The sequence below is a fragment of the Protomyctophum bolini genome, assembly GCF_963924005.1.
Source record: "Protomyctophum bolini genome assembly, chromosome: 14".
Lineage (NCBI taxonomy): Eukaryota > Metazoa > Chordata > Actinopteri > Myctophiformes > Myctophidae > Protomyctophum > Protomyctophum bolini.
In genome coordinates, this window is record NC_137875.1 from 15,479,776 (window position 1) to 15,506,863 (window position 27,088).

The 27,088-nt window shown below is 44.3% G+C and overlaps 1 protein-coding gene across 4 annotated transcripts; it reads left to right on the forward strand.

Moving 5' to 3' along the window:
• The first annotated feature begins 88 nt into the window (after window positions 1-88).
• On the forward strand, window positions 89-26,526 carry ccar1 (cell division cycle and apoptosis regulator 1). Of its 4 annotated transcripts, none has more exons than XM_080782506.1 (27): window positions 89-111; window positions 1,440-1,643; window positions 2,864-3,030; window positions 3,135-3,341; window positions 3,904-3,936; window positions 4,084-4,170; window positions 5,345-5,529; window positions 6,166-6,292; window positions 6,895-7,014; window positions 8,539-8,731; window positions 9,243-9,390; window positions 9,807-9,962; window positions 10,835-11,060; window positions 12,780-12,893; window positions 13,628-13,794; window positions 14,698-14,908; window positions 16,204-16,287; window positions 16,801-16,989; window positions 17,517-17,708; window positions 18,164-18,427; window positions 19,179-19,314; window positions 20,011-20,096; window positions 21,233-21,379; window positions 21,710-21,833; window positions 22,434-22,625; window positions 24,416-24,621; window positions 24,943-26,526. In XM_080782506.1, exons 2-27 carry the CDS (start codon window positions 1,529-1,531, stop codon window positions 25,033-25,035), a joined length of 3,969 nt encoding a protein of 1,322 aa, XP_080638632.1. In that variant the 5' UTR covers window positions 89-111; window positions 1,440-1,528; the 3' UTR covers window positions 25,036-26,526. The 4 variants fall into 4 exon arrangements, with proteins under 4 accessions (XP_080638632.1, XP_080638635.1, XP_080638634.1 ...); XM_080782507.1 differs by lacking the exon at window positions 89-111 and adding an exon at window positions 190-489; XM_080782509.1 differs by lacking the exon at window positions 6,895-7,014.
• Window positions 26,527-27,088: the final 562 nt, after the last annotated feature.

The window sequence follows — 27,088 nt, forward strand, 5'->3', positions numbered from 1 at the left end:
GGGTGCTTTGAGGTCGTGTGGTGAACTGGTGGTAAATGTATTCCCTCACTGCCTGCCGCGCATGCGCAGTGCATTTCTTCTTCCACCGGTGCACGGGTGCAGAGCAGTAGGGTAAGCAAGCAGAGATGAATGAGGACGTTTTCGTATTTTAATTCATATAAAAGCGAACATCGCTCACTGCGGCGACCATTTTGCATAAATATCACATCTGTCATGTCGTGCCAAATATGTTTCGCAGTGGAGTTCGAAACTCGTGCTGCCAGAACATTCATTTAGGCGTTTTAGAATCGGCTGAGCAGCAGCAGGAACAGCAAGTGAAGTGCTAGCTGGCTAATGCTAACCACTGGGCCTCGTTGTGTTGATCAGCTCGTGCAGCCTTAATCTCGCGCGAGTTTACGTTGAACTTTGAGATAACAAAAAGCCACACTAGCTTGTGTTTATCACGAGAAGCTAAGCTAGCAAGCTAGCTTGCATGGTCAGCCAACCGAGGTGAACTCGACTACTAATGAACGACGTGGTGTTTTTTAAAAGATTGAGCTAACGTCAGTGGCCACGTTAGTATGGTGTTACAGTTCTGGGAATGCTTCTGTCATTGTGTCTAGCTGTAAAACACGTTAGCTAATACTGGCTAAGCTAATACGTAGCTAGCTGCTAGCTGTCCACTAGAGTACTAGACCAAAGTGCTGATAATTAGCTCTGCTGTGTCATCAACGCGTTATTATGGAAGTAACTGCAATACATTTCTATTTGTTTAAAAAAAAGCGTTATACCCTGTGTATAGCATGTATACCGGTAATATAACGACGCAATGTGACATGTCTCTGTTTACAAAATGCTGTACCCCCTTCCAACTGTATATACTTTAACCCGTTTTAAAATTTTATTATATTTTGACAATTGCTTCGGCAATGTAAACGTATGTTTTCTCATGCTAATACATCTCCATTGATTTGCAATTTTGCATTGAATTCCCACCCACCGCAGCTCTAGGCAAACCCCGCTGTGATTGGCCAGTAGTCGCTGTGATTATTGACATTTGACAGTTCTCTTTAACCCTAACCTCACTCAGTAAAACTATGCTTAAACCTAACCTCAGTAAAACTACATAAACCTAACCTCAGTAAAACTATGCCTAAACCTAACTTCAGTAAAACTATACATAATAAAACCTTACCTTAACTTTTTGAGGTGAACAAAAATAAAAGCCTGGGTACTGAGTGACTACCGAGGCTATCCAAACATTGGAACTATCCCATTGAGATAGAATGAGCACTAACGCAATTCCATTGTTACAATAGGAGTCAACTCTAGTATCGTCACTCTCTTAGTAGATTACTCTGCCTAAACCAATCAGATGGGTCTATCCTAGAGCTGTGGTGGGAATCATAATCATGCACATTAATAACTGTTTTTTTTTAACCGTCGCTTTTCGTCGTCAGACCAGACTGAGTGACTGACAACCCACCACCTGCCGAGAGAAGACCTCCCCCCACCACCACCCGACCCCCGGCCCCATTCAGCCAGAGTCATGGCTCAGTTCGGGGGACAGAAGAACCCACCCTGGGCCACCCAGTTCGCTAGCACACCGGTGTCTCAGCCGGGCCACACAGGGCAGTCTGGCCTCGACCTCAACAGCCTACACTGTGAGTAGCAGTTCATTAAGTATTAGTAGCCTTTGCCGAGCCATGAGGCCCATATAATAATAGGGTACACCCCCTGGACATGATGCAGGGACTTACCCCCAACCCATCCCTTGATGCTGAGTGCCAAGCAGGGAGGCACTGGGTCCCATTTTTAGAGTCTTTTGTTAGTTTGGTGTGACCCGGTCGAGGATTGAACCCCGACCTCCCAGTCTCAGGGGACACACTAACCAGAGTTAAAAACTAAATTCAATTTTTTTTTCTTCAGTAATTTCAGGAAGAAATCAAAGCAGAAATCAAAACAATTCAATAAATTAGAAAACAAATGTTTAAGAAGTAGTGAAAATAGCTGATCTACAAGTTCACAACGCGGTGCGGAGCAACGAGTTGTGAGCTTGTATATCCAATACTTTCACTAGTTTGAGTCCTGGGCAAACGTCTAATTAATTTTTTGGGGGTCTTGGGCTAAAACGTTTGAGAACCACCACTGCATTAGATGGAGTCCCAAGTCCATGCTGTGTGTTGAAATTAAATTATTAATTAATGTCCCTACACACATTTGAGGGTCCCTGGAACTACATATTTTCAGATGGGGCTCAGCGGCCTATTACATATATAATTCTGGGGGTTCTTGACATGAAATAGTTTGAGAACCACTGACAGAGAAACATAGGTTTTTCAGAAAACTGTCATGATTTAGAAGACATTTTTAGAATCTGGTCTCAGGTCTAAATGGGTTAAACATATAAGTTGACACCTGATTTTGGTTGATTGTGAGCCTAAATCACATTGTACTGAAAATGCCACCACCTAAAACCCACCTATTCAGACTCCACCTTAGCCCGCCGCACTTCCCCTAGCCTCGACGACCTTGCAGGTGCATGCAAAGGCTAAAATATGTTATTTAGAATATATATATATATATATATATATATATATATATATATATATATATATATATATTATGATGTAGACTTTGCATTCTATAGTGTCACACTGTCACTGTTTACTTATAGTTTCATTGTACAGATATTATACTGTTGGATGGATGTTAGGTTCTTAGTTGTCTTATGATCCTGGGTGACTATTTCTGTGTACCTTGATTATTGCTTACTGTAACTCGCTCTGGATGTAAGAGCGTCTGCTAAATGCCTAAATTGTAAATTCCCAACCCTGGTTAATAAATAATTCCCATTCTACGCCTCTCTTCTCGGCCCTTATAGCTCTAGGAGTGCAGCAGCCGTCCCTGTTGGGATCGCCCTCCATGTACTCCCAGCAGGTGGCCTCGCTCAACAACCAGTCTGCCGCCGCCAACTACCAGCTCTCTCAGCAGCAGACGGCCGCCCTGCAGCAGCAGGCTGCGGCCGCCGCTGCCGCAGCACTGCAACAGGTCGGCTACAGTAAACAGCTGTCTGTCTGTCTGATTTATGGCCATGCGTAATCTTGTCTGATCAAAGCTCACGTCTAATATCATGTTCTATGTGGTGTGTTTAGTCGCAGATCAATTCTGCTCTCCAGCAGTATCAGCAGCAGCAGCAACAGCAGCAGCAGCAACAGCAGCAGCAGCAACAACAGCAGCAGCAACAACAACAACAGCAGCAACAACAACAACAACAACAACAACAACAACAACAGCAGCAACAACAGCAGCAGCAGCAACAGCAGCAACCCCCCCAACAACTGTACAATGTACCTCACCAGGTGACACACAAACTCCTCCATCTGTTGCACAACATGAACCTGCCAATGTCCATTTCTTGGTGCATTTCCATTTTCCAACCACATTTCTATCAATTGACACCCCCATTTCATGTTACGGTATTTCATCTTATTTGTTATTTGTTATCTGTTATCTGTCGTTATCGCAGACTTTTGTCGGTCCATGTTAAGTCAGAATGTTGGCTCGCACAACACATTGTGGCGTGTCAAAAGCAGGAGGTTTGGCAAGGTTGTAGAACAATCATAAACACAAAGTCCTCTGGCAAACCAACATGAGTCCATTTTAAAATGTCCTGTGCTTCAATTTCATTGTCTATTATTATTATTATAAATCCTTAAAAATTATTAACTTTAATTGCATGACCACCAGTTGGATGACTTTTCTTTTCCATTGGTTGACTTCTCAACCAACCTATCTATCCTGTATTGCCATGACATTGTCATTTTCAATAAGTACACAACACAACTGATGAGTTCAAATAGAAAGGAGTATTTCTTTTACAGTATTTAAAAATTGACTGTGTACTACCCTCTTTCTCCACAGCTTCCACAACCACAACAGGCACTGCTTTCCCAGGTAATATGTCAAACCACAGTTAGGGCAGATTCAAACTGTTCCCGAATACGATTGTCTGGTCCCCGCTGGCCATGATTCACATTGGCCTTGATTCTTCTGCACCCGAGTACACTTCGTTCAACTGTATTCAATGCTTTCACATTGCAGCGATCCGTATCCGAGTACACTTCAATCGGTCCCGAGACTACCTCCATGTGGTCCCGAGAACGGTTGGGTGATCCGCTCCCGGGAACGGTACGCAGCATTCACACTAACCACAACATCTGCCAAGTGGTCCCGAGTATACGCACCCCGGGACCATAGTGTGAATCTGCCCTTAGACATCAACAGTATTGGCTGGTTTGATTGGGACAGCCATACTGAACAATAAAGGTCATGCGTGTGTATGTTTTGGGAGAACAATCTGTCTCTTTCTCTCTCATGTGGAGTGTCACACTGACCATGCGGAGTGTCACACACTGACATGTCAGGTCTGACATCTCTTCGTTAAGACCGTTGGCACATATCACCCTTACATGCCTGCCATGACAGTTCACTTTCATGTACTGCTTGTGTAGAGGAAATGCCATTGACATTACAGAGCTTACTACTTCCTCTCGCTAAATAATGTGGCGCGTTGAAAAAGAAAACAAAGCACTGCATGCCAAATCACAGCCTTTTGACTGGCTGTGACCGGCAAACTGTCATAAGGACTGCAGAAAACAGATCACAGGCCTTTTGACTGGCTGTGACCGGCAAACTGTCATAAGGACTGCAGAAAACAGATCACAGGCCTTTTGACTGGCTGTGACCGGCAAACTGTCATAAGGACTGCAGAAAACAGATCACAGCCTTTTGACTGGCTGTGACCGGCAAACTGTCATAAGGACTGCAGAAAACGGATCACAGCCTTTTGACTGGCTGTGACCGGCAAACTGTCATAAGGAATGCAGAAAACGGATCACAGCCTTTTGACTGGCTGTGAGTGGCAAACTGTCATAAGGACTGCAGAAAACAGACGGACATCGGAGAGAAAGATGGATAGCGATTAGACAGTGTGTGTGTGTGTGTGTGTGTGTGTGTGTGTGTGAGAGAGAGAGTGAGCACTCAGCAGATTGTAGTGACCATCATGGGTTTCATGAAAGGCACTATATACATTCAAGTAATATATTATTATTATAGAATTAGTAAACGAATGCTGTGCTTCAACGCTGTATGTAGACATTTCACTGCATACATTGTCATTACTAGAGCATGCCTCCTCCTGACATATTTGTGTTCTACCACACAGTTTTCTGATCAATACTGAGAAAAATGTGTCTCGTTAAAATGACTGGAAATTAGTTATTGGCCTCTTTTTTTTATGTGTCCTCTGTTGAGGTAGTTATTCTGAAACCTCCCCTCGGCTCTGCTCCTTCGTTTTCCTCAGCCGCCCACAAGCATGAGCCTGTCGAACCCCCAGCAGACGGCCCAGATCACGGTCTCCTACCCGACCCCGCGTTCCAGCCACCAGCAGCAGCCCCAGCCCCAGAAGCAGCGTGTCTTCACCGGGGTGGTCAACAAGCTGCACGACACCTTTGGCTTCGTGGATGAGGACGTCTTCTTCCAGCTGAGGTGAGAAGAAAGGCCTCAACAATAGACAAATGGATAGATTGGTCCAGTCGGTGGTTCTCAGCATGGGTTTCAGGGTGTCCCCCAAAGTATTCCAAGGACTTTATAATACCTCACAAAAACTGAAAGAAAAGGAAAAAAAGAGCATTACTGCATCGAAGGTAATCGACGACAAACTACTACAACATTAAGGTGAAACATTGACCAAATTGTCAAATAATATGAAAAAGATCAGCTATAATATTTACCTGTGGAACTGAGTCAAACTAAATTGAAAGCATCACCTCCTACATTCCAAGTGCTTGTCAGGGTTTGGGGGTCCCCAGTTCAAATATGATTATTTTGCGGGGTACATTGATGTGAGCCTGGGAATTACAGTAGCCTGTAACTACCACACTCTGACCAGACCTAGTTACTTAAGGTCCTTCCAGGCGGGGAGTCGGTGACGCAGGTGTTGTCACCTGACTCAACGACAGGTCTGCTCATGAGGGGCACGGGACGCATAGCGTACAAAAAAAGCTCCAGGTCTAGTGCTGTGGGCGTGTGCACGAAACGACCACACGCATGACATTTTCATTCAAACGGCGTAGTTGACAACAGGAAACTGAGCCGGTATGTTTTGTGTTCTGTTGTGTTCAGCGCTGTGAAGGGCAAGACTCCTCAGGTGGGTGACAGGGTCCTAGTGGAGGCTGTGTACAATCCCAACATGCCCTTCAAGTGGAACGCTCAACGCATCCAGACGTTACCTCAGCTATCCAACCCGTCGGTGAGTAGAGAACACTCCCCCAAGCAGTCCCAGCACGGTGTATTCATCGCTAGTTTAACATTGAAGTCTTGCTACCAAATGTTTTACAACACCTCCAGTATGGGCCTTTTTAGATAACTTGATGTCAATGATAAAAGTATTAAACGAGAACGAATTCTGGACCAGAATTACACACTACCTACATAGCGAAGAAATGTATAGACCCTGACATTCAGTCATTAGCCAATACATTTATTCCTGAACATGAGCCTATATTGTCAATTAAGGAGATGTGTCCACCAAGGCGCATGCTGCATTTTAAAATGTTCACAATCGGAGCACCGCATTTTTGGCAACGCCATTGCGTCGACGTGCTGAACGTTGTGAAATGTTTGGCGTTATGGCTTTGGCAACAGAGCAACTTTCATCATGCTCTGATATTTTACATTGGACAATTATTGACACATTCCAATTTCCTGTGGTGGTGTTGTGCGTTTTTTGGTGACGTGTGTGTGAGTGTGATCAAATTTGAAATGATCCTTCCGTGTGTTTTCTTTGTATGTATTGCGCTTTGCTGTTCTTGATTGACGTACTGATCGCTGTGTTCTCAATTCCCCTCCTAGCATCAACAGCAGCCTCAGCCTTTACCTCAAGCTTCTCCACAGATGGGCAGTTTTTACAGTGATCCAGGGATGCAGATGCGCTACTCAGACATGCACTCCTCTGTGGACAACAGACAAAATGTAACCCCCTCCCTCACACCATGGCTCTCACACACAAACACACGCCCCTCTATTCCCTGTTCTTATTTTATATATCCTCTTAGTCTTCCCGGGTTCTTTCTCTCACCCTGTTGCTGCTTTGCTGACAGTGAAGTCTAACCATTAGTAAAGGAGTGAGTGTTCATTTGGTTTGCAGCCCATGCGGACACTGGACAGAGGCATGCCTTAAAGAGTTTGGGGTCAGTTTGAGTTGCAGAAAGAGGCAGGCAGTATATTTGATCCGGTCTTCAGAATGTCGTTGGCATTTCTGAGGCATCACAGTTCTGTTAATGCTTGTAAATTATGGTTCCCTGATCTAGGACTTGTTTGGATTTAGCATGGACATAATTAGATAGATAGACTATCTATTTGTCTTTGCGGAAATTAGTTTTGTGCCAAGCAGTCATCAGGATACGAAAAACACACGGATCACACAATACAAAAAGAAACAAAATAATCCTATTCCTTTTACAATTGTATTTGTAACGCCAATTGTGCCTAATCAATAGATCTAGAACACAATTTCTGGTAATTTATTAGCCTTTTCCTAATGTTATTTTGTATCTTTAATGACTGTTGCCTGATCTGTTGCTTTAATTTCATAGGTTGTTCTTTCAACTTTGAGCTTCAAAACTTTGTGGAAATTGCTAAATGTCTTTATTTTTCAGGGGACATGGCAGTTTACAGTGAAATTTTGAGTTTTCTAATGGTGCTATCCATAAGATTACCTGCACACCTGCACAACACCTTTTTAACTGATGAGTGATGCCAAGAAATATATATACATACAAAATACGGTATAAAGAAAAGGTCATTTTCTTGCCGAAAATAGTTGGAACTTCTGTAAGGCAAGCTATTTATAGGGAATGTTCACCCCCAGAATAGGGACACTAGGGTTCAGGTGGTTAAGTGGAATGTTTTTTTGTCTAAATTATATTTCTGTGGTTTGAGTTGGTTGGCAGAATGATTTCTTGGAGTGCACCTTGAACACACCCTTATTTCACACGTTTAATCTTTACTTTTTATTTTAGTCAATTATACTTAACTTTTCCTTTTTCATCCAAAGAACATCCACTCCACAAACACGTGTAAAGTTTTGCTTTACAAATGAATCAAATTTGTAAATTGGTGACAATGTTTTCTGAGGTGGTGAAAACTAAAGCGTCTTCAATCCCTCCAGATTGATATTGAAGTTTGTCCTATAAGCGAGGGATGGGTGAAAATCAGGCTTTGCAGAGAATGCGCTCACATGCATTCCTTCACTCATGCAGACGTCCAAACGTTTTCCCCCACTTCGTTTCTCTCAAGGAGACAATATTGCAGGTGGAAATATTGTTCAGTTGGAAGTAAAAGGAGTTCCACACTTTTAACACACCACACAGATTAGACAGATCAGCAGCACACAAAGCTAACTTCTGCTACTGTGGCTTTTATTTTTTTTACTGAAGGTATCCTGATCTCGCCCTGTCGGGTTTCTTGCTTTCTTTTCTTTCTTTCTTTTACCAGAATCAGAATCAAGTACCTCCACCCAACATGATGAAGCCCACGGCCGCCATGCTGCAGTCCTTGCCCCCACCCACCTCCTTCAATGTTCAGCCACAGGGCCCTCCACCCTCCTTGCTCCAGGCCCAGCTGTCTGCCGCCTCCCTGGCCCCGCTGCTCCAGAACCCTCCTCAGCCCCTGCTGCCACAACCCAAAGGTGAACTCTCTTTCTTTACACTGCTTGTTTGGATCAGTGTCTTTTAACACTTTTCTTTTACACTTTTTCATGGAGAGAGAGAGAGAGACACCCAGGAAAGTGTTTCTTGTCTCCAAAACATAATTAAAAAAATCTGACCTGTCTGAAGGCAGTGGTGTAACAGCGCCCCCTGTTGGTACCCTAAACATACATAGGGATGGAGGGACCGATAAAGCTGGGCATTGGAGTGACCCTATGGTTGCACCACTCAATAAGATCTGGTTTGAAATGGGGTGAAGTGGCCCTTTAAGTGATATTGTTTGGTTAAAGCGAGATGTTTTTTGTTAAAACGGTAAAGCTCTATCTATATCCTGAGAGTAAACATTGACTTATTTGTTCATTACCAGAGGTCTCCCCATCGCTCCGGCTCTTAAATAAACAGAAAAATCAATTTTCAGGCGGGTCTGACCAGTTGATGTGTTTTCATCCACCCACAAACGGTTGTATTTTGTCTGGGTTCATTTGTGTGTAGATGTGTTCTCCGGCGGTCTTCTCCAGCCCCCGGTGAGAATGATGCCTCAGCCCCAGCCGGTCCGACGGATCGAACCCCCGCCTCGCTTCCCCAACCGCAACAACGACCGCGGCCCGGAGCTCATCCTCAGGACTAAAGAAGAACGAAGGTCAGCAGTCACACCCATGCAGGGTTTCTACTGATCCTAAATCCATTAAGGTTTTCTGAAAAACTTACACCGCATATACTCAGTTCATTATTTTTGTGAATTCATAATTTCTATACTAAATCCATCCAGTGTACCATCTTACAATCTCACAGCGCTTCATGATGCGGCACGTTGTGAGCCTGTAGATCGGCTATTTCTGGGGAAGAATATGGATGCTTAGGGTTCAATTGCTTAACATTTAATTCTCTTATGATAGGCTTGAAAGTCTTAAATCTAGCTTGCCTAAACTGCGATTGTTTACTGTGAAAACTGGAAGCGTCTGGTTCAGAGAGGAGTGTGATGTGCTTTTTCCTCTTCGAGCATCTGTGGCTTTTAAGTTTTAACGTCTTGTCTTCCTCTCCTCACCTGCCATGTAGCCGCGAGAGGGACCGCGAGCGCAGGCGGTCTAGAGAGCGCTCGCCGACTCGCAAGCGTTCCAGAGAGCGCTCTCCGAGGCGCGAGCGCTCCCCCCGCCGGCCCCGTCGAGTGGCTCCCCGCTACACCGTGCAGTTTTCCAAGTTCAGCCTGGACGGGTAGGTAGAAACTATCATACATTAGATTAACCCACTCAGGCCTGACGTCGACATTTAAATGTCTTCAAAATCCTGACGGTTTTCTGAAATCCCTTTTGTCAAGGACCCCAAAAACGATACTGTATGTAATTGGCCACCGACGAAGCATTTGAGTTAAAACGTTCTTCATTTTTGAGCGGTGCACAACGCTCCAATGACTGGCCTAGTTCCTACTTCCTATGTATGTCCGTTTGGAGTAGGAACAGCTGCAATACCGATGGGTGACCTACCTTCAAGTGGCGCTGTTGAGCGTCATTCACACTGTTTACTATAACTATTACAATAGTACAGTACAGGAGTACAGTAATTATCACAATACAATTATAGTTGCACCGCTCAGTTCACACAGGTGTGATATTTCTTTTATTATACTAGAACATTTTAAAACAAAATAAATTTGATATTTGAATTAAGTGAAATCACTTTCACATCACTTGAGATCCCTTTTAAAGTTGATTTTTAAAATGGTGGCATTTAAAAACCACGATACTTGCCCAGCCCTAGTATAACTGTTTTGTTCATACAAGGCTTCCACCTGACGCTGATGTCCAGGTGTGGTGGCAATGTTGCATCATGCTAACGTGTGTAAATATTTATTTTCGTGTCACGCCACTTTGGCCCATCCCATATGGGATTATATGACACATTTGACAGAATGAATTGAAAACTGACATTATAGTCCTTCCCGTTCATATTACATCCTGCATTATTAAATATACAATTATACATGAATACATATTTGTACAGTATTTGAACCAAATAAATGTAAATGGCCCTCCTCCTCATTGACCAGGCGTGTGTGTGTGTCTGTGTGTCCATGTTTTCCGCCGCAGTTCCAACTGCGACATGATGGAGCTGCGGCGGCGCTACCAGAGCCTCTACATCCCCAGCGACTTCTTTGACGCGGTGTTCACCTGGGTGGACGGCTTCCCGCTGCAGCGGCCCTTCCACTTTGGAAACTACTGCAACTTCCACATCCTGCACAAGGAGGTGGACCCGCTGGTGAAGAACACCGCAGTGCTCGACCCACCCGACGCCAATCACACCTACAGTGCCAAGGTAGGCCCACGGCTGATTCAAATCGCTCATATACTGTATAACCCGTTAACACCTGAGAGTGAGACCAGATTCTACAAGATGTCTTCTAAATACTAACCGTTTTCTGGAAAAAACGTTTCTATATGTGGACACTGGTTCCAGATCAGTGGTTCTCAAACTGTTTCATGTCAAGGACCCCAACAATTATCTGTAATTGGCCACCGACCATCTGATTTTTTTTTTGTACCAGGCACTCCCCAGAAGCAAAGATACGAGTTAAAAATGCGCACATTTTTCAAAAATAGTTTCAACAGCTAAAGTTTAAAATAATGGTTAAAGTGGTTAAAAACTAAGGCGACAGACACTGATGCGTTCTCAGGTCTAAATGGGTTAACAGAATTGGCTTATGAAGGATCAGTTCTTTTAAAACTACAAAATGTTGGTTTTTCAGACTACACAGAGGTTCAAGGTTTGTTTCGTATCATGTGCTTACATTACAGCTATGTTAACATCATTAAAACCGGGGAAGCATCTGTGTCATTTTAGATTTGTACATGTACATGGTGCATTTATATGGCGTCTTTATCCTGTGTGTGTGTATGTGTGTGTGTACGTGTAGTCGTGTACACACACTCCCTGGATGCCAACGATGAACCTCTGCCCAAAGTTTTCCAGAACAGCCTGTTATAGCACCACCAGGAGGCCGACTTTTGTATATTACTCCTCCAGATTCTGTCCCGCAAATCGTTACACACTATGTCTTGTCTATAGTCTTGCGTTCAAGACGGATCTGTCCGATTCATATTCCATCCTAATTGGCTAACATTGACTTTCAAAGTTTGCAGGATTGGCCCGCTATGAACAAAAAGCCTCAAATCATGAACGCAGCGTGAAATGTACGTGAAATCTTTCAGACTTTCCTACTAGGCTGAGGAATATATCCCACCACGCACACCCCCCCCCCCCCTCAAACACACACACACAGAGTACCAAATGGACACGATAAACAAGACTTGAGGCTGAACGACCTGCAGGCTACACTCTGTGTCAGTCGTCCAACAGGACAGTGATGTGAATCATTTTGAGCTTTGCTACAGAACGAGTCCAGACCCACTTCATTTGGCCTTTCCTCTGCTATGGGAGTGCTGCTGATCAGTGGACTGGCACAATATTATAAACTGCATTGCTTATTAACAGTTTTCATTTCATAGATCCGAGGAGACTAAGCTCTCTCTCTCTAACGCGTCTCTCTCCCTCTCTCTGTCTCGCAGCCCCCAGATGGTAGCAGATAGCTAGCGTTTATTTTTACATGCTGTGATTGTGAGCTTAGCTTGTTGCTAACGCAACCCCATCCTCTCTCTATCGCGCCTCTCTAACGCGTCTCTCTCTCTCTCTCGCTCTCTCTGTGGCTGTGGTGTAGGTGTGTGTGTGGGGAGGGGGGGATTAGTTGCGCTGCCCGACCAAATGAGTGATGTGATATACTTCTCCAGTAAGCGGTGCAGAACTGAGAGAGTGACACATTAATTTGGATGTAAACTGCGCAGCCATTTTTAGCCATTTTTATCGGATTTGCGGATCTGTGAATTTTAGACCTCCGATATATCGTGTCGGTGATCGGGCCGATGTATATCCGCGACCGATCTATCGGAGTATCAAACCTGACCTACCCTGGTGGAGACCTGCGCCCCGAGGGGCACTTTGTCTAGCTCAAACTGAACCCAAAGATGTGTGTTTATTCAGGTGATGCTGTTGGCCAACCCAAGCCTAGAAGAGCTGTACCACAAGTCCTGTGCTCTGGCCGAGGACGCCCAGGAGACGAGAGACTCCTTCCAGCACCCTGCTAGACTCATCAAGGTACGCCCAACACCCACTGGGACTAGTGTTGATTTTGAGCTTGTCGATGGGCTATTGTCTGGGAGTGACGCCTGCACACAACCAGTTATTCCCTCCCTAACATTTTAGTAGGGATGCACGATTAATCAGTAGCATTATCGGAACCGGCCAGATCGGCTTGAGGCTGAACGACCTGCAGGCTACACTCTGTGTCAGTCGTCCACCAGGACAGTGATGTGACTCATTTTGAGCTTTGCTACAGAACGAGTCCAGACCCACTTCATTTGGCCTTTCCTCTGCTATGGGAGTGCTGCTGATCAGTGGACTGGCACAATATTATAAACTGCATTGCTTATTAACAGTTTTCATTTCATAGACCCGCCTCGTATACCTTTTGCTTACACAATTCGATCCGCATGATTCTATGTTTTTTTTAAGGACTTTTTTTTAAGGCTCCAATGCATGGCTTCCCGAAATTACGTCATACGCCAGCCAAGTCTATGGATTGTTAATGTTTGTTAAGGGAAAATTATGACGAAATTCATGCCAGCCAAGTCTATGGCATACAACATTTTGTCAGTTGTGAGATTTCATTTCATTTAAGCTTTAATCCATGGCATGCGTTCATGTGTCCTTCCTCTCCTTCATCCAGGTTGTTTCTCACTGTGTTGAGAGAGAGATCCCTACATCTCTCTCTCTTTCAGTTCTTGGTGGTTGTTTCTCATTGTGTTTTCCCCTACGTCTCTCTCTTTCAGTTCTTGGTGGGCATGCGAGGTAAAGACGAGGCCATGGCGATCGGCGGTCACTGGTCTCCGTCTCTGGACGGCGCCGACCCAGAGAACGAGCCGTCGGTGCTCATAAAGACAGCCATACGCTGTTGCAAGGCGCTGACTGGCATAGATCTGAGTCTATGTACTCAGTGGTAAGTACTGTACCGCCACCCAGCTCCCCCATCCATCCATCCATCCCGTCTTTTTGCCTCTCTTAAGTCTAAACCGACCCAGTTAAGCCTCGAAAAGAAACGACCCCCCCCCAAAATCCAGACTGTGCCATCTCTGCTGCATGGTTTTACTGCCTCGGCAACAGACTCATGTCTGACTCATTGGACGGGTTCCTTTTTTTTCTTTTTGGTTTTGTTTTGTTCCATATTAATGATTATAAATCTGTGTTTTTAATTTGCTACTTCAATTATTTTGATTGTGCAATGTCCCTTTGGCCTTTGTGCTGTTGTCCTGCCTCTATATATTTATAGGTGTGTGTGCGCGTGTGAATGTGTGTTTGTGTGTGATGACTGCATTGACTTCGGATAACCAGTGGCCTGGACCAGAAGACACCACCATTACTTTATGTCGTTTGATTCTCTTGTTAAATATCTTACATATTTAACTTGCTTTCACTGTCTTGTTGATGCTGTCTCTTTTCTCATGCCCCCCAGTGTAATGGGGTTTTGTAAATGTATCCTAGGTTAAACGCAGAATACTCACCCAATTGGCTGATGGGGAAGGATAATAGGGGCGGGTTTTTTGGTGGGTGCGACATATTGTCTGTCATTGTCTGTCAACGTGTCTCAAAATGGCTGCCGTAACCTGTGACAACTGTTGGAGAGCTGCAGACTGATTCCATTTGTTGTTGTCGGTGTTGTTGTTGTTGTGGGGATGAAGCTCACTGCAATGACTCCTGTGGTCATTCAGCGACCTACTGTGTGGGACTAGTTGTATTGGGGGAGGGGGTGGGGGAGGCTAGCCCTAGCAAAAGGCTCGCCGTTTTTTTTAATGTGTCCTGACGAGAATGTTTCTTTCCAATGCACCTTCTTCCTTTGCGACAGGTATCGTTTTGCAGAGATTCGCTATCACCGGCCGGAGGAGACTCACAAGGGGCGGACAGTCCCCGCACATGTGGAGACAGTGGTTTTGTTTCTCCCGGATGTTTGGCATTGTCTTCCTACCCGCTCAGAGTGGGAGGGGCTGTCGCGACGACTCCGGGAGCAGCTGGCTGAGAAGCTGTCGGCCGAGCGAAAGGAGGCGGATGGAGAACAGGCACTGAACCGCTAATCCCTTCTTCTTCTCATTTCCGCTTCTCACAGGAACAAAAACAAAAGCCCAGATACACACACTGAACACACAAACACCGCACCACTCACACCACTGCACCAGACAGGTCAGGCGCACACACACACACACAGATTATCGCAACACCAGAGCCCTTCCCAAACCCAACCCACCCCACCCTCCCCCACCCCTCCTAAGTCTGTTATGTTTGTTCCTCCACCCTTTACCCGTTCTGCTGTGTTCCAACCGGTCCATTCCTCCATCCATCCATCCACCCACCCCTCCTCCTCCCTCCCTCACATCCAGCCAACACACTCGGTGGAAGCAGTGAGTGTAGGTTTTTAACTGCAGACACTGTTGCAACTGATTCTACAGCTTCCAGCTACTAACCACTAGGGGGTGCCAATCTGGGTGTAAACCACTCAATCTTAATTAGCATTGTGTGCGTGTTTGTTATTATGAACCAAATACAAAAGTTTAATTTGGGTTACTTGCACGCAAGTTCCAGAATTTACTCAAAAGGTATTGTTTTAATTATCGGGCTTGAATCCAATGGGGATTTTAAATGCTGTGCTGGAATCTGTGGTCAGTTGCATTTAATGTCTGTCCTGGCATTGTGTCATTTATTTTCATATGACCTTTCATGACTATTTGATTTCGGCTGACTTCAAAAAGGCAACCCCCCTCCCCTCCCCTCCCCAACCACCTAAAGTCTTGTTTATCTGTTTCTGTTATTTGACTTCTATACTCTGATTTGGGGGCAGTTGGTTGGACAGATGTCTTCTTTATGACGTAGATCCTTAAATACAAAAATATGTATATTTGGCAAGAAAAGCCCAGTTTCAGGCCACGCTAGGGCTGCCCAGTTCGTGCTCCATTTGGAGACCAGCTTGAGTTCACCTGATGTACCTGGCTACACACACCTTTTGGACGCACCTGTCATTGATTTTTACCTTTTTTGTGTTCCACAGAACTGCATTGATTGGCCGCTGGGTTTGGGGCTATTCCGTGGGTTTTTGTAAAGAGCTAGAGAGCATTTCCCTGTGTACACCATCCCCCCCCCCTCCCCCTCAGTCGCAGTGGACTATAAACCCTGCCGTGAGCTCACTAGGACAAGGCTATGAAAGGCAGATGTGACCTTGCTTCTTGCACGGATCAACTTTTGTTTCTCACAAGCTGCACCGGTTCCAGAGCAGAGCGTCTAATTGTCTGCTGTCCTGCCTCTGTCTTTCTCTCTTCTTTTCTCTTCTCTCTCTCTCTCTGAATAATTCCCTTTTTTGAAGGAGGAAGAGGAGAAGGATGAAGACGACTCAAAGGAGGTCACCACTCCCACTCACTGGGCTAAACTTGATCCGAAGTCAATGAAGGTAAAGCTCCGATGCAGACCTCCCTCCCCTGCATGTGGGAATGTATTTGTTCAAATTGATTGAAGTGACCTCAAGCGTTAATAATGATCCACACACCCATATTGTAAAGCTCCTTAACGGATGATTTTCTGTGAAAGCCCATTTCTGCCACTGAATAAAATGATAAATGTACATTTAAATAGTGCCTTATATTCACACACACACACACACACACACACACACACATGGTAGGAACACAAGAACACTTCCGATGTGCAGGTTGGTGCCTTGCATAGTTTTTCTGGTAAAGCGATTTGGAATGAAAGCGCTATATAAATGCACCATTTACCAGTTAACCCATTTTGGGCAGGAACCCCTTTTGGTGTTTTAACTAAGCATTATGTTATACTTTAGCTATTGAAAAATAGCAGATCTACAAGCTCATAGGTCTGCTATTTTTGAAAAATCGTAAAAATGTCAGGCCTAAATGGATTAAAAATGAAAGTGTCCCTTTTGTGCTCGTCCCATTCCAAGGTGAATGACCTGCGTAAGGAGCTGGACTGCCGCTCGCTGAGCTCCAAGGGGCTGAAATCGCAGCTCATCGCTCGCCTCACCAAGCAGCTGAAAGTGGAGGAGCAGGTGGAGGAGGCCAAGGAGCCCGAGAAACCGGAGACCAAGGCTGCGGAGGAGGAGGAGCCCCGTAGCGCCGAGGAGGACCGAGAGGTAAAAGCAACAAGAGAGACCTATATGCAGAACGGTGTTGATTTCGTCGACTAAAACTAAGATGAAAAATGTTCGTCGACTACCTTTTTTCACTGAATAAAAAAATAATAAAAATAAAGCTATGGTGACTAAAACTAAGACTAAATATACTGACAATTTCGTCAACAAATAAAAACTAGACTAAAATGTTAAGAAGGGACTAGTGGACGAGATCCAGTATAAGCTCACAACGCATCACAGCGCGACGTGTTGTGAGCTTATACTGGATCTCTTGTAGATCGGCTATTTTCAGCAAGTGTAAAAACTGTCATTAGGACGGCATCAAGGCCCGTCAAAATACAAAAAAAAAAACTAGACTAACACTAAGACATTCCTGGTGACAAAAATGTGCCAAAAACGAAATAAACTATTCAAGAGACTATGACTAAAACTAAAATCAAAATGTGCTGGCAAAAAAACAACACTGATGCAGAATCTCCCATTTCTCTACGTCTAATGTACGTTGTGTGGCGTGTGCTCTGGTTCAGGAGGAGGACAGGAAGCGCCTGGAGGAGCAGGAGCGCCAGCGGAGAGAGCGGCGCTACGTCCTCCCTGACGAGCCCACCATCATCGTGCATCCCAACTGGGCCGCCAAGAACGGCAAGTTTGACTGCAGCGTCATGTCCCTGAGCGTGCTGCTGGACTACAGGCTGGAGGACAACAAGGAGCACTCCTTTGAGGTGACACTGACACACACACACACACACACACTCTGTATACAGGCCTGGTTGTTGTCTTCACAGCTACTTATCTGCCTTTCTGTCGAGATGAAAGCAGCGTACAATGTTATATTTCTGACTGAACTTTGTCTTCCCTTATTCTTTCTTTGCTTCTTTCTTATTTTCATTTAGTTCTTTCTCGTTTATTTGAATCTTTCTTTTTCATTCTCACCTTTATTGCACTTTAATTTTTGCATCCGTTTTCCTCTATTTTGCTTTCTCTTTGATCCTTTATTTTTTTCATTCTTTATCTTTCGTTCTCTCTGTTTCTCTAATTTATTTCTGTTCTCTTTTGGTCTTTTCTGTTTCCTTTCTCTCTTTCTCTGGGAACTGCACAAAAACGGATTTCACCCACTTTTTTACTTGTAAAACTGTGATTTGACAATAAAGTTGATTCTGATTCTCTGTCTGTCCAGGTGTCCCTGTTTGCGGAGCTGTTCAACGAGATGCTGCAAAGGGACTTTGGCTTCCGCATCTACAAGGCACTGGCCTCCATCCCCGCCAAGGACGAGAAGAAGGAGAAGGAGAAGAAGGCCAAGAAGGAGGCGGAGAAGAAGGAGGCGGCGGAGAAGCAGCCCGAGGTGAAGGTGAAGAAGGAGAAGACAGACGAGGGAGAGGTTGGAGACGACCCACCGGCAGCCAAGAAACCCAAAGAGGACGCCGAGGAGGAGAAGAAGAAGGTAAGGACGGCAGCTAGACTACACTAGAGGATGATTTTTTTTCGGGATTCCCGTGAGATTGCCGCAGGATGGGATTAAGTTCTTTATTAATCCCATGATTGGGGTGGGAGTTCTTTATTAATCCCATGATTGGGTCGGGAGCAGGGTCCGGCTCCTATGACCCTGCAAATAATCGTAGATCGGATATCGGTCATAATTTCATAATCGTGCACCCCTACTAGTCTAGTTTTTATATTTGTTTGAAATTGTCATGTCACGTTTTTTTTCAGTGGAACCCCCCCCTGCAGGCTACACTCTGTGTCAGTCGTCCACCAGGACAGTGATGTGACTCATTTTGAGCTTTGCTAGAGAACGAGTCCAGACCCACTTCATTTGGCCTTTCCTCTGCTATGGGAGTGCTGCTGATCAGTGGACTGGCACATATTATAAACTGCATTGCTTATTAACACATTTTGTGCCGAAGACAGACGAAGGATGGGATTAAATTCTTTATTAATCCCATGATTGGGGTGGGAGCGGGAATGACATGTATGTATGTAGTATATACCCATGTGAGAACCAGGGTATTTTCTCACATGGGTACATACATACATCATGCATGTATGTGACCAGATTTTGGGAAGAAGATATATATGAACCCAAATACTTGTAGTCATCAACCTGTTTCAGACTTTAGTGTAGTTAATTGTCACAGGCCTACCGAGTGGCACATCTTCATCATCGTGCCGTGTTTTGTTTTGTTTTCCTCCAGGATGAAACCGAGAAGGTTCTGAAGAAGGAGGAGTCTCGGGAGGAGGATGAGAACGAGGACGAGGGAGGCAGTACGGCCAACGCAGAGGAGTACGACCCCATGGAGGCAGAGGAGGCAGAGGACGATGACGACCACGGTACCAACCCATTTAGACCTGAGATCGCTTTCTATAAAATGTCTTCTAAATCCTGACCGTTTCCTAAAAAACCTATGTTTCTATATCTGTGATTCTCAAACCTTTTCATGTCAAGGACCCCCAGAATGATACGTATTCGGCCGCCGACCCCCAACAGAAAATGTTTTGTGCCAGGGACCCCCCCCCCCCCCCCCCCCCAGAAGCAAAGATCTGAGTTAAAAAACCGTTCGCTGTGAAATCACAGATAATATCCAGTCTAATTTCATGATGTTTTTTGGCTCCCGATCCGATTCCCCGATTTATTTGAAAATGACGTGATCGGCCCCGATTTCCGACCACCCAATCCGAACCCTAGTTCCAGGTCTTAACTGTATTTGAAGGACCTAGTAAAAGATTTTAAAAAAAATTGTCGTCTCCCGTCTTTCCGTGAAATAAAAGAAAATGCACGATAGTGGGCTCGTTAAGAACCCGGCTCGATAAGCCTGATCAATAAGGAAGGGGATGTTCTCTGGAGAATAGGCATGCTGGGGTTCAAGTGGTTAACCAAGCGTTACCTACTGTAAACTGTATTTGTGTGAAATATGTTATCAGAAAGAATGTACTTCACATTAGGACTTGAAAGGATTTGACTGCCCTTAACATGTGGATTAGTGTACCGTATCTCTGTCTCACTCTGTCCTGTAATCCGTCCCTCAGATAAAGATGACGACGATTCCAACGACAAGAAAGAGGAACGCAAAGATGACCGCAAGTCCTCCAAAGAGAGATCCTCCAAAGACAAGGTTGGTTCAAGTTGTCCAAAAACGTGCTTTTAGTTGTCGCTAATTATTAACCGAAATACCACTATGGTATATTGTACATCATTATTTTTGCTGTGTCCGTTGTAGAAGGAAAGCACTGGAGTAGACTCGGACAGGTGAAGCCTTATTTATTTAGCAGGGTGCAAGTCAAAAGAGACAACATCTGGATGTAACTGTAACATCCTCGTCAGGTCATGAACGTGTCTGATATCAGCTTGTTAACTCCACAGGTTTTCCTTCAGAGGAAAGGAAACGTAGTCTAGGTGCTACTGGAGGGGAATGCACATGTCTGGAGATGCACTATATGGACACAATTCCATACCTATCAATAGTGATCAATATATACTAACAATGGGTTCACACTGACTAATCTTATATCTTAAGTGTAGCAGAAGTGAAAACTAAACATCTGTCAAAAGATTTTCGGGTCAATTACAAACGATGATCTTATTTTAAATTCCACCGACGATAAGTCAAACGCAACTAAATCGCTAGCCTATTCTGATTCTGGTGTCGCGCGTCACAAATGGCAGACCTACAAGATCACATTGTGTTGCGTTGTGATCTTGTAGGTTTTCCGTTTTAAACTACCGGTATGCATTTGGATTGAGGCTGAAAGACCTGCAGGCTACACTCTGTGTCAGTCGTCCACCAGGACAGTGATGTGACTCATTTTGAGCTTTGCTACAGAACGAGTCCAGACCCACTTCATCTGGCCTTTCCTCTGCTATGGGAGTGCTGCTGATCAGTGGACTGGCACAATATTTATAAACTGCATTGCTTTATAAGTTTTTTTATTTCACTGGCCCACTTTTTATACCTTCTGACATTTCGGTGCTGTCAGGCAAAAATCTCTTTATTGCCATATTTTAACTTTTTGTGTTTTTTCTGTAAATGAATGCCCTACTTGATCATCATACAACTACAGCATCACACAAAAGCATTTAAAGTAGCAGATCCACAAGATCGAAACGCGTCACAAAGCATTTTGAGAGCTTGTGGATCTGTTACTTTTGCTGTTTTTTAACTTTAATCCGGAGAAGATATGAGGTTTCCACCCGACAGCGACGATTTTATACCTTTTAGTCTGAAAGACAGTCTTGTGTGCGTCTGTCCAGGAGAAGGAGAAGAAGCTGATGGTCACGTACAACAGGGAGCTCCTCATGGCGTTTGTCTACTTTGACCAGAGCCACTGTGGCTACCTGATGGAGAGAGACCTGGAGGAGATCATGTACACGCTGGGACTGCACCTGTCTCGCGCTCAGGTACACATGCATCGCAAAACATTTCACCCAAGCCTTGAATTAATTGAGATTTGTGTGTTTTTGAGCCATTCCTGAGCCAATCATTAATGACCGGGTCATCGTTCAATGGGTGACATCAAATTAATCTCCATGAATTCAAGGGGTGTGTAATTGATTAGAAAATAAGTGATTTTTTTTGGGTGAACTACTCTACTCATTAATACACTTACAATTCACTCATCGGCTTATCAGCTCTCCACAGATTACACCAAGTCTCTCTCTCGACAAGTCAGTAAAAAGTCCTGTGAGACATCGTTCATCTCGTGTTGATTCCTGCTCCTTTTGTTCCAGGTAAAGAAGCTGTTGAACAAACCTGTGATCAGAGAGTCGACGTGTCACTACCGTAAACTGACCGACAAGGGGAAAGACGAGACGGCGCCTTCTGTCACCGAGCCCCACATAGACACCCTGCTTGGTGAGCCAGCGTGCCTCTTCACTCTCTTTTGGCAAAATGAGTGGACTCAAAATGAGAGCCACAATTCTACAAACATGTCTTATTATACAATGTATTTTGAATGTTTTAGCTATTAACATTAAATGATGCCCAGGACGTGTCCACACGTCTTCATAATTACACCCGTAGGAGGCCCAGGGTGTGTGGACGCATCTTTAGGTCCTTTTTTATAATTATATAAATATATATTTTTGACAGCGGCGTTTTGCTCTGCAACGCCTTGCTCGTCCGTCCCGGAGCTGTTTGGCTGCGCACGCAGCCATTCACTTCCTGGTTTACGGGCCAGCAATCTTCCTTATTTACTCTGAATCTACGGTGCCCGTGATTTGATCAGAACACCCAACCTGTCCTAATTTCTAGTAATGGAAGATTTCACCTTCCGGTTTTGGGGAAATGGAAGGATGGGGCTTTTCAGAGTAAAATCTGCCTCATGTGCTTGGCACTCCAGCGCCATGTCTTAAAACATTCCCCGGCATAAAAAGTATTAAAACCACAGTTACACATTGCACTAGAAAAAGAAAATGCACCACAGCTTTAGTCCCTCCTTCCTGTGTCTTCCAGGTAACCGAGCGCTGCTCTCGTCTTCGAAGGGCAGCGGCGGTGCCACCGAGTCGGAGGCCTCCGAGTCCGGCAGCCTGATCGTGTACAACGGCGCCATGGTGGACATCGGCAGCATGATGCAGAAGCTGGAGAAGAGTGAGAAAGCACGAGAGGACATCGAACAGAAGCTCATCATTCAGGATGCCAAAATAGGTACGACCTTGTTGTCATAGTTTAAGTTAGCATATTGTTGCCGGGTAGAAACGCCTTATCTCCAGTGGGGCACATAGCTGGTGCCTCATACTACAAGTGTCACTATCTACGTCCTGTAAGTACACTTGGAATTAAAACTAGTGTTGACTAGTGGCTCTTATTTTGAAGAGGAAGTCTGTTTTTCGGTTGTTCGAAGCGCAAGTCTAAGTAAGCAGGAGCCCACGTGGATTAAAGACAAGATTTTAGCCAAAGTTCATATATTTGTGATATGAAAACCACGCATCTGTGAGTTAAACGATGTATACCCTTTGGAAGTATGTTAAACATGGAAGCTCCGCGTCACTAGGTGAGTAGTTCATTTTGCTGGATAATGTAACGTTGTGGCAGAGTGTAGAGACGTCCGCCTGCAGTGACCACCAAACAACGTCTCAAGGTGCTCCCCTGAGAACTAGCCCCAAAAGGTCGTGTGCATCCCTGCTTATCTTTTTTTCCCGTAAATGCCTTACTCTTATCATCCGGCACTCTGTGGACAAAGAAGCAACGAAAGACAGAGAAGTGTAATGTCGCTCAACGTCACATTGTTACATTGTCTTAACACTGAAATCGCTTTGCTCCAACAAATAATGTCTCGTCCAGTGTGAAGTCAATGCTTCTCTAAGCCCCAATTCATACTTTGTGGATCATAAACTAGACTTGAGGCTGAACGACCTGCAGGCGACACTCTGTGTCAGTCGTCCTCCAGGACAGTGATGTGACTCATTTTGAGCTTTGCTACAGAACGAGTCCAGACCCACTTCATTTGGCCTTTCCTCTGCTATGGGAGTGCTGCTGATCAGTGGACTGGCACAATATTATAAACTGCATTGGTTCTTTTTAAAGTAATGTCCCCCATGTGCGACCCACCCCAATGTACAAGTCAGAGTTTGAAAATGCAACCAAATGGACCCGTAAGGTTCCATTTGCACAGTCTCAGAGTTGTAGTCCCATAAGCGTCCACTTGGACCTGAACCCCGGACCACACGTAGAGAACCGCATCATCTGACCACGTTGCTTTATCCGTGGTTGCTTTAGCACTCGGTGCCGTGCTATGAGCTTGTAGAGCTTAAAACACCAAACCGGGTTCCCGTCCAGAATGGGTTAATACTGACCAACATAAATAACACAGAATATCAGTGAGCCAACAAGCAGCTCCATAACTGTGTTTGACCAGAATGGAACAGAGCCTTCATTAGTGTCATCGGTAACACCTGTGAAGGAAGTGGGGAAGGGGCCAAAGTCCTTTCCAAAATGGCATGTGTGTGTGTAGCCCATTGGTTTGATCTCAATCTCCAGGATCATCCACTAGGATGCCCCTAGATGAGCAAAGGATCATTTGCAGATCTGGTTCCTACATTTAACGAGGCGAAGATTAGCAATGCTGCCACGAGTGAAAATGCCATGGGCCTCTCTGACCGGCGAAAAAAAAAACACACCTGTATGAACCGAGTGGTACAACTCCCCTCTCTCTCTCTCTTTCTCTCTCTCTCTCTCTCTCTCTCTCTCTCATTAGCAGGCAGCAGGCACAGCACTACCCCTCTCTCTGTTTCTGGCGCCCCCTACTGGTATTAATAAGTCACATACTCGTGCTCATGACCACTGATACATACATAGGTGTTGTACATACACGGACATTGGTTGTAGGAGTGGTTGCACCACTCAAAAAATAAATCAATGGAGCTTGCACAACGAATTTCACCCAGCCAAGGTGAAAGCTGTTCTAAAAGCCCTGCTGTGCTTGTTGTTCTCCCCAGATGAAGACGTGAAGCAGATGAGCCAGCTGGAGCAGACCAACAAGACTCAGAGCAGGGAGCTGGTGGAAGTGAAGACCCACCTGGGCCAGACGGAGGAGACCCTCAAGGCCACGGAGGAGCAGAAGACGGCCTACCACCAGCAACTGACCCGGACGGTCGACACGCTCAACAGCACCGTCAAGGACATGCTGGAGGTCCTCAAGAAGGTAATGCACAAACCACGCTTCAGAAGTAGGCCTGTCACCATTACAGATTTAAGTTGGCGATTAATTGTCGCACAAATTATTGTGTTGTAAGCTTTCAGATCTGCTATTTCTAGTCTTTAAAATGTAGTGACATTTTTCAACATGGACAATTATGCAAAGATGATTGCGATTATCTCAAGTAATTGCGATTTGGCAATTCTGTAATAATTGTGACAGGCCTACTTAAAAGTGAGAATGGCCAATTATCCCAATTGTTCTAATGTGGTTGTTGTCATCAGTTTTTATTTTACATTCAAATTCAATATTTTTTTCCCCACCTAGAACCAAGAACCAGAACCAGAGGCTCCATCTGAAACACTACCTGACGACCAAACTCCCACATCTCAAACAAACGGAGCAGAGACGAATGAATGATGCAAGTAGATGAAGTCCCATCTGTGACATTTTCTTTTGAAAAACAGACAAACATGTAAATATGCACTAAATGGGTATAATTTGATTCCGTTTTTGCTTTCTTTGGACCTATTGTCTCACAAGGACATGTATAGATCTTAACCATTTATGAGTTTGATTTCACTTTTTGTTTGACCTTGCCTAGGTTTGTTTATAAACATCGTAGATGTACCATGTATGTAGGCAGTGATGACGCTCTCATTTCGAGCATTTCACAAATTTTTCATTACTTCGGTCGGTTGAATACCTTTCTCTTTTCTCTCATTTTGTTTTGCCCTGTCATTTTGCCATCAAAGAACCACGTGTAGATTTATGCCAGTATGTGTGTGCAAACTGTGCTTCTCAGAGTTCACTTTTTTTTTGTCTAGCAATAATAATGCTATTTATGTGCAAGATAATTAAAAACGTATATATAAAATAAATCAAAATTAATTTTGGACAACTATGGGTGGGGTGGGATCCAGCTGATTCCATTCATTGTAAACATGTTCTTCATGTTCAATTTAACTGACGGCTGTGTTCGCTGGCTTCCATTCTCATCTACAGTACAGCTCATGGCTGTGCATGTCATGATTCTTCCTGTGATCTCGTGGAACATTTACTGTTTGCACCTCTTGGCTGAATCCTCGCTCTGCCACTCATGACTGTACGTTGCGTTGGTTCTCAAAGTGGTGTCTGCGGACCCCCAGGGGTCCTTGAGGGGGTTTCCAAAGGACCCCACCAGCAAAATGAGTTGATATAGCCTCAAAGTCATACGAAACGTTGTATAAATATTTTCACAACGCAAATAGTTGAATGGTGGTCACTTGCGCATTGGCGCAAATGAAATTTTTATTGGGGTGTGTGACCAAATGCATACATTTGAGGGTCCTTGACATGAAAACCCTTTGAAAAACCAGTGTTGCTGCCCAGTCATGTGTTTTCTGTTTCACTATCTGAAGAATAGCATCCACCTTTTGTTTTTGAACAAGGGGAAAACATGTTCCCAAGGTTTAGCTGTATTACGGCTGGGCATATGTCCATATTATTTTGATATGGTGATGTGAGAAGACTAGATATTGTCTAGGTTTATGGATGTGGGTTTTTTTTCTGGGTTTTAATCGCTTAAGCCCTATTTTATACTTTTCAAATTCTGTTGACATTTTCCCAAATGGCAAAATTATTCGATCTACAAGCTATCGATGGGATGGGAGTAGAAAAAGAAAAATATCGTCACCATATCCCAGCCTGAAGCTGAATGAATGTCTGTAATGGTGAAGGAATCAAAATTAGTTTTGGGTTGTTTTCCCCCCCAAGTCCAGGTCAGAATTCTGAGCATCGGTTGTTTTGGGTTGTTCCAGAAAAGAGCCTAAACTAAAACTCAAACTCCAAAGCAGCCAGTTTTATTTTTCTATGGACAGTAAACTCTATGGGTGTCTTGTGCAAAAATAAAAGTGGTTCATTTTAACACTATGTGCTCTCATTTTCATTCCTTATGGCGCTACGAGCTTGTATGTCTGCTATTTTTGAAAAATCGTTAAAATGTGGCACAAATCATTGAATATATATATTTCAGAGCGAACATTTTTAACTAAAATATTTGCTTCTGGGGGGTCCCTGGAACTACATATTTTGAGATGGGTCCTTGACATGAAAAGGGTTGAGCACCACTGACATAGAAACATAGGTTTTTCAGAAAAATGTTGGCTATAGATATTAAGATTAAAGAGTATTTGAAGTGGTCAAACTAGCAATAGATGCATGTTCAGAAGCATTTTTCATAAACATGAATGGTCTCAGATATTTCATAGAAGCAAAAGGATAAAGCCTCAATTAGTGATTTCCTCAAATGATTGATTGTACAGTATGTAGGAACATCAACATGGGTTTAGATTAGAATCATATTACTTAAAGCATATTATATTCTGTGTTAATTGTAACTTTAGGAAACTGGCTCCTTTCACGTGGTTTTGCAAATCCCAGATTTGGACTTGGCCTAACAATATTGGGTAAGTAGTGAGTTTTTACTTTGCTT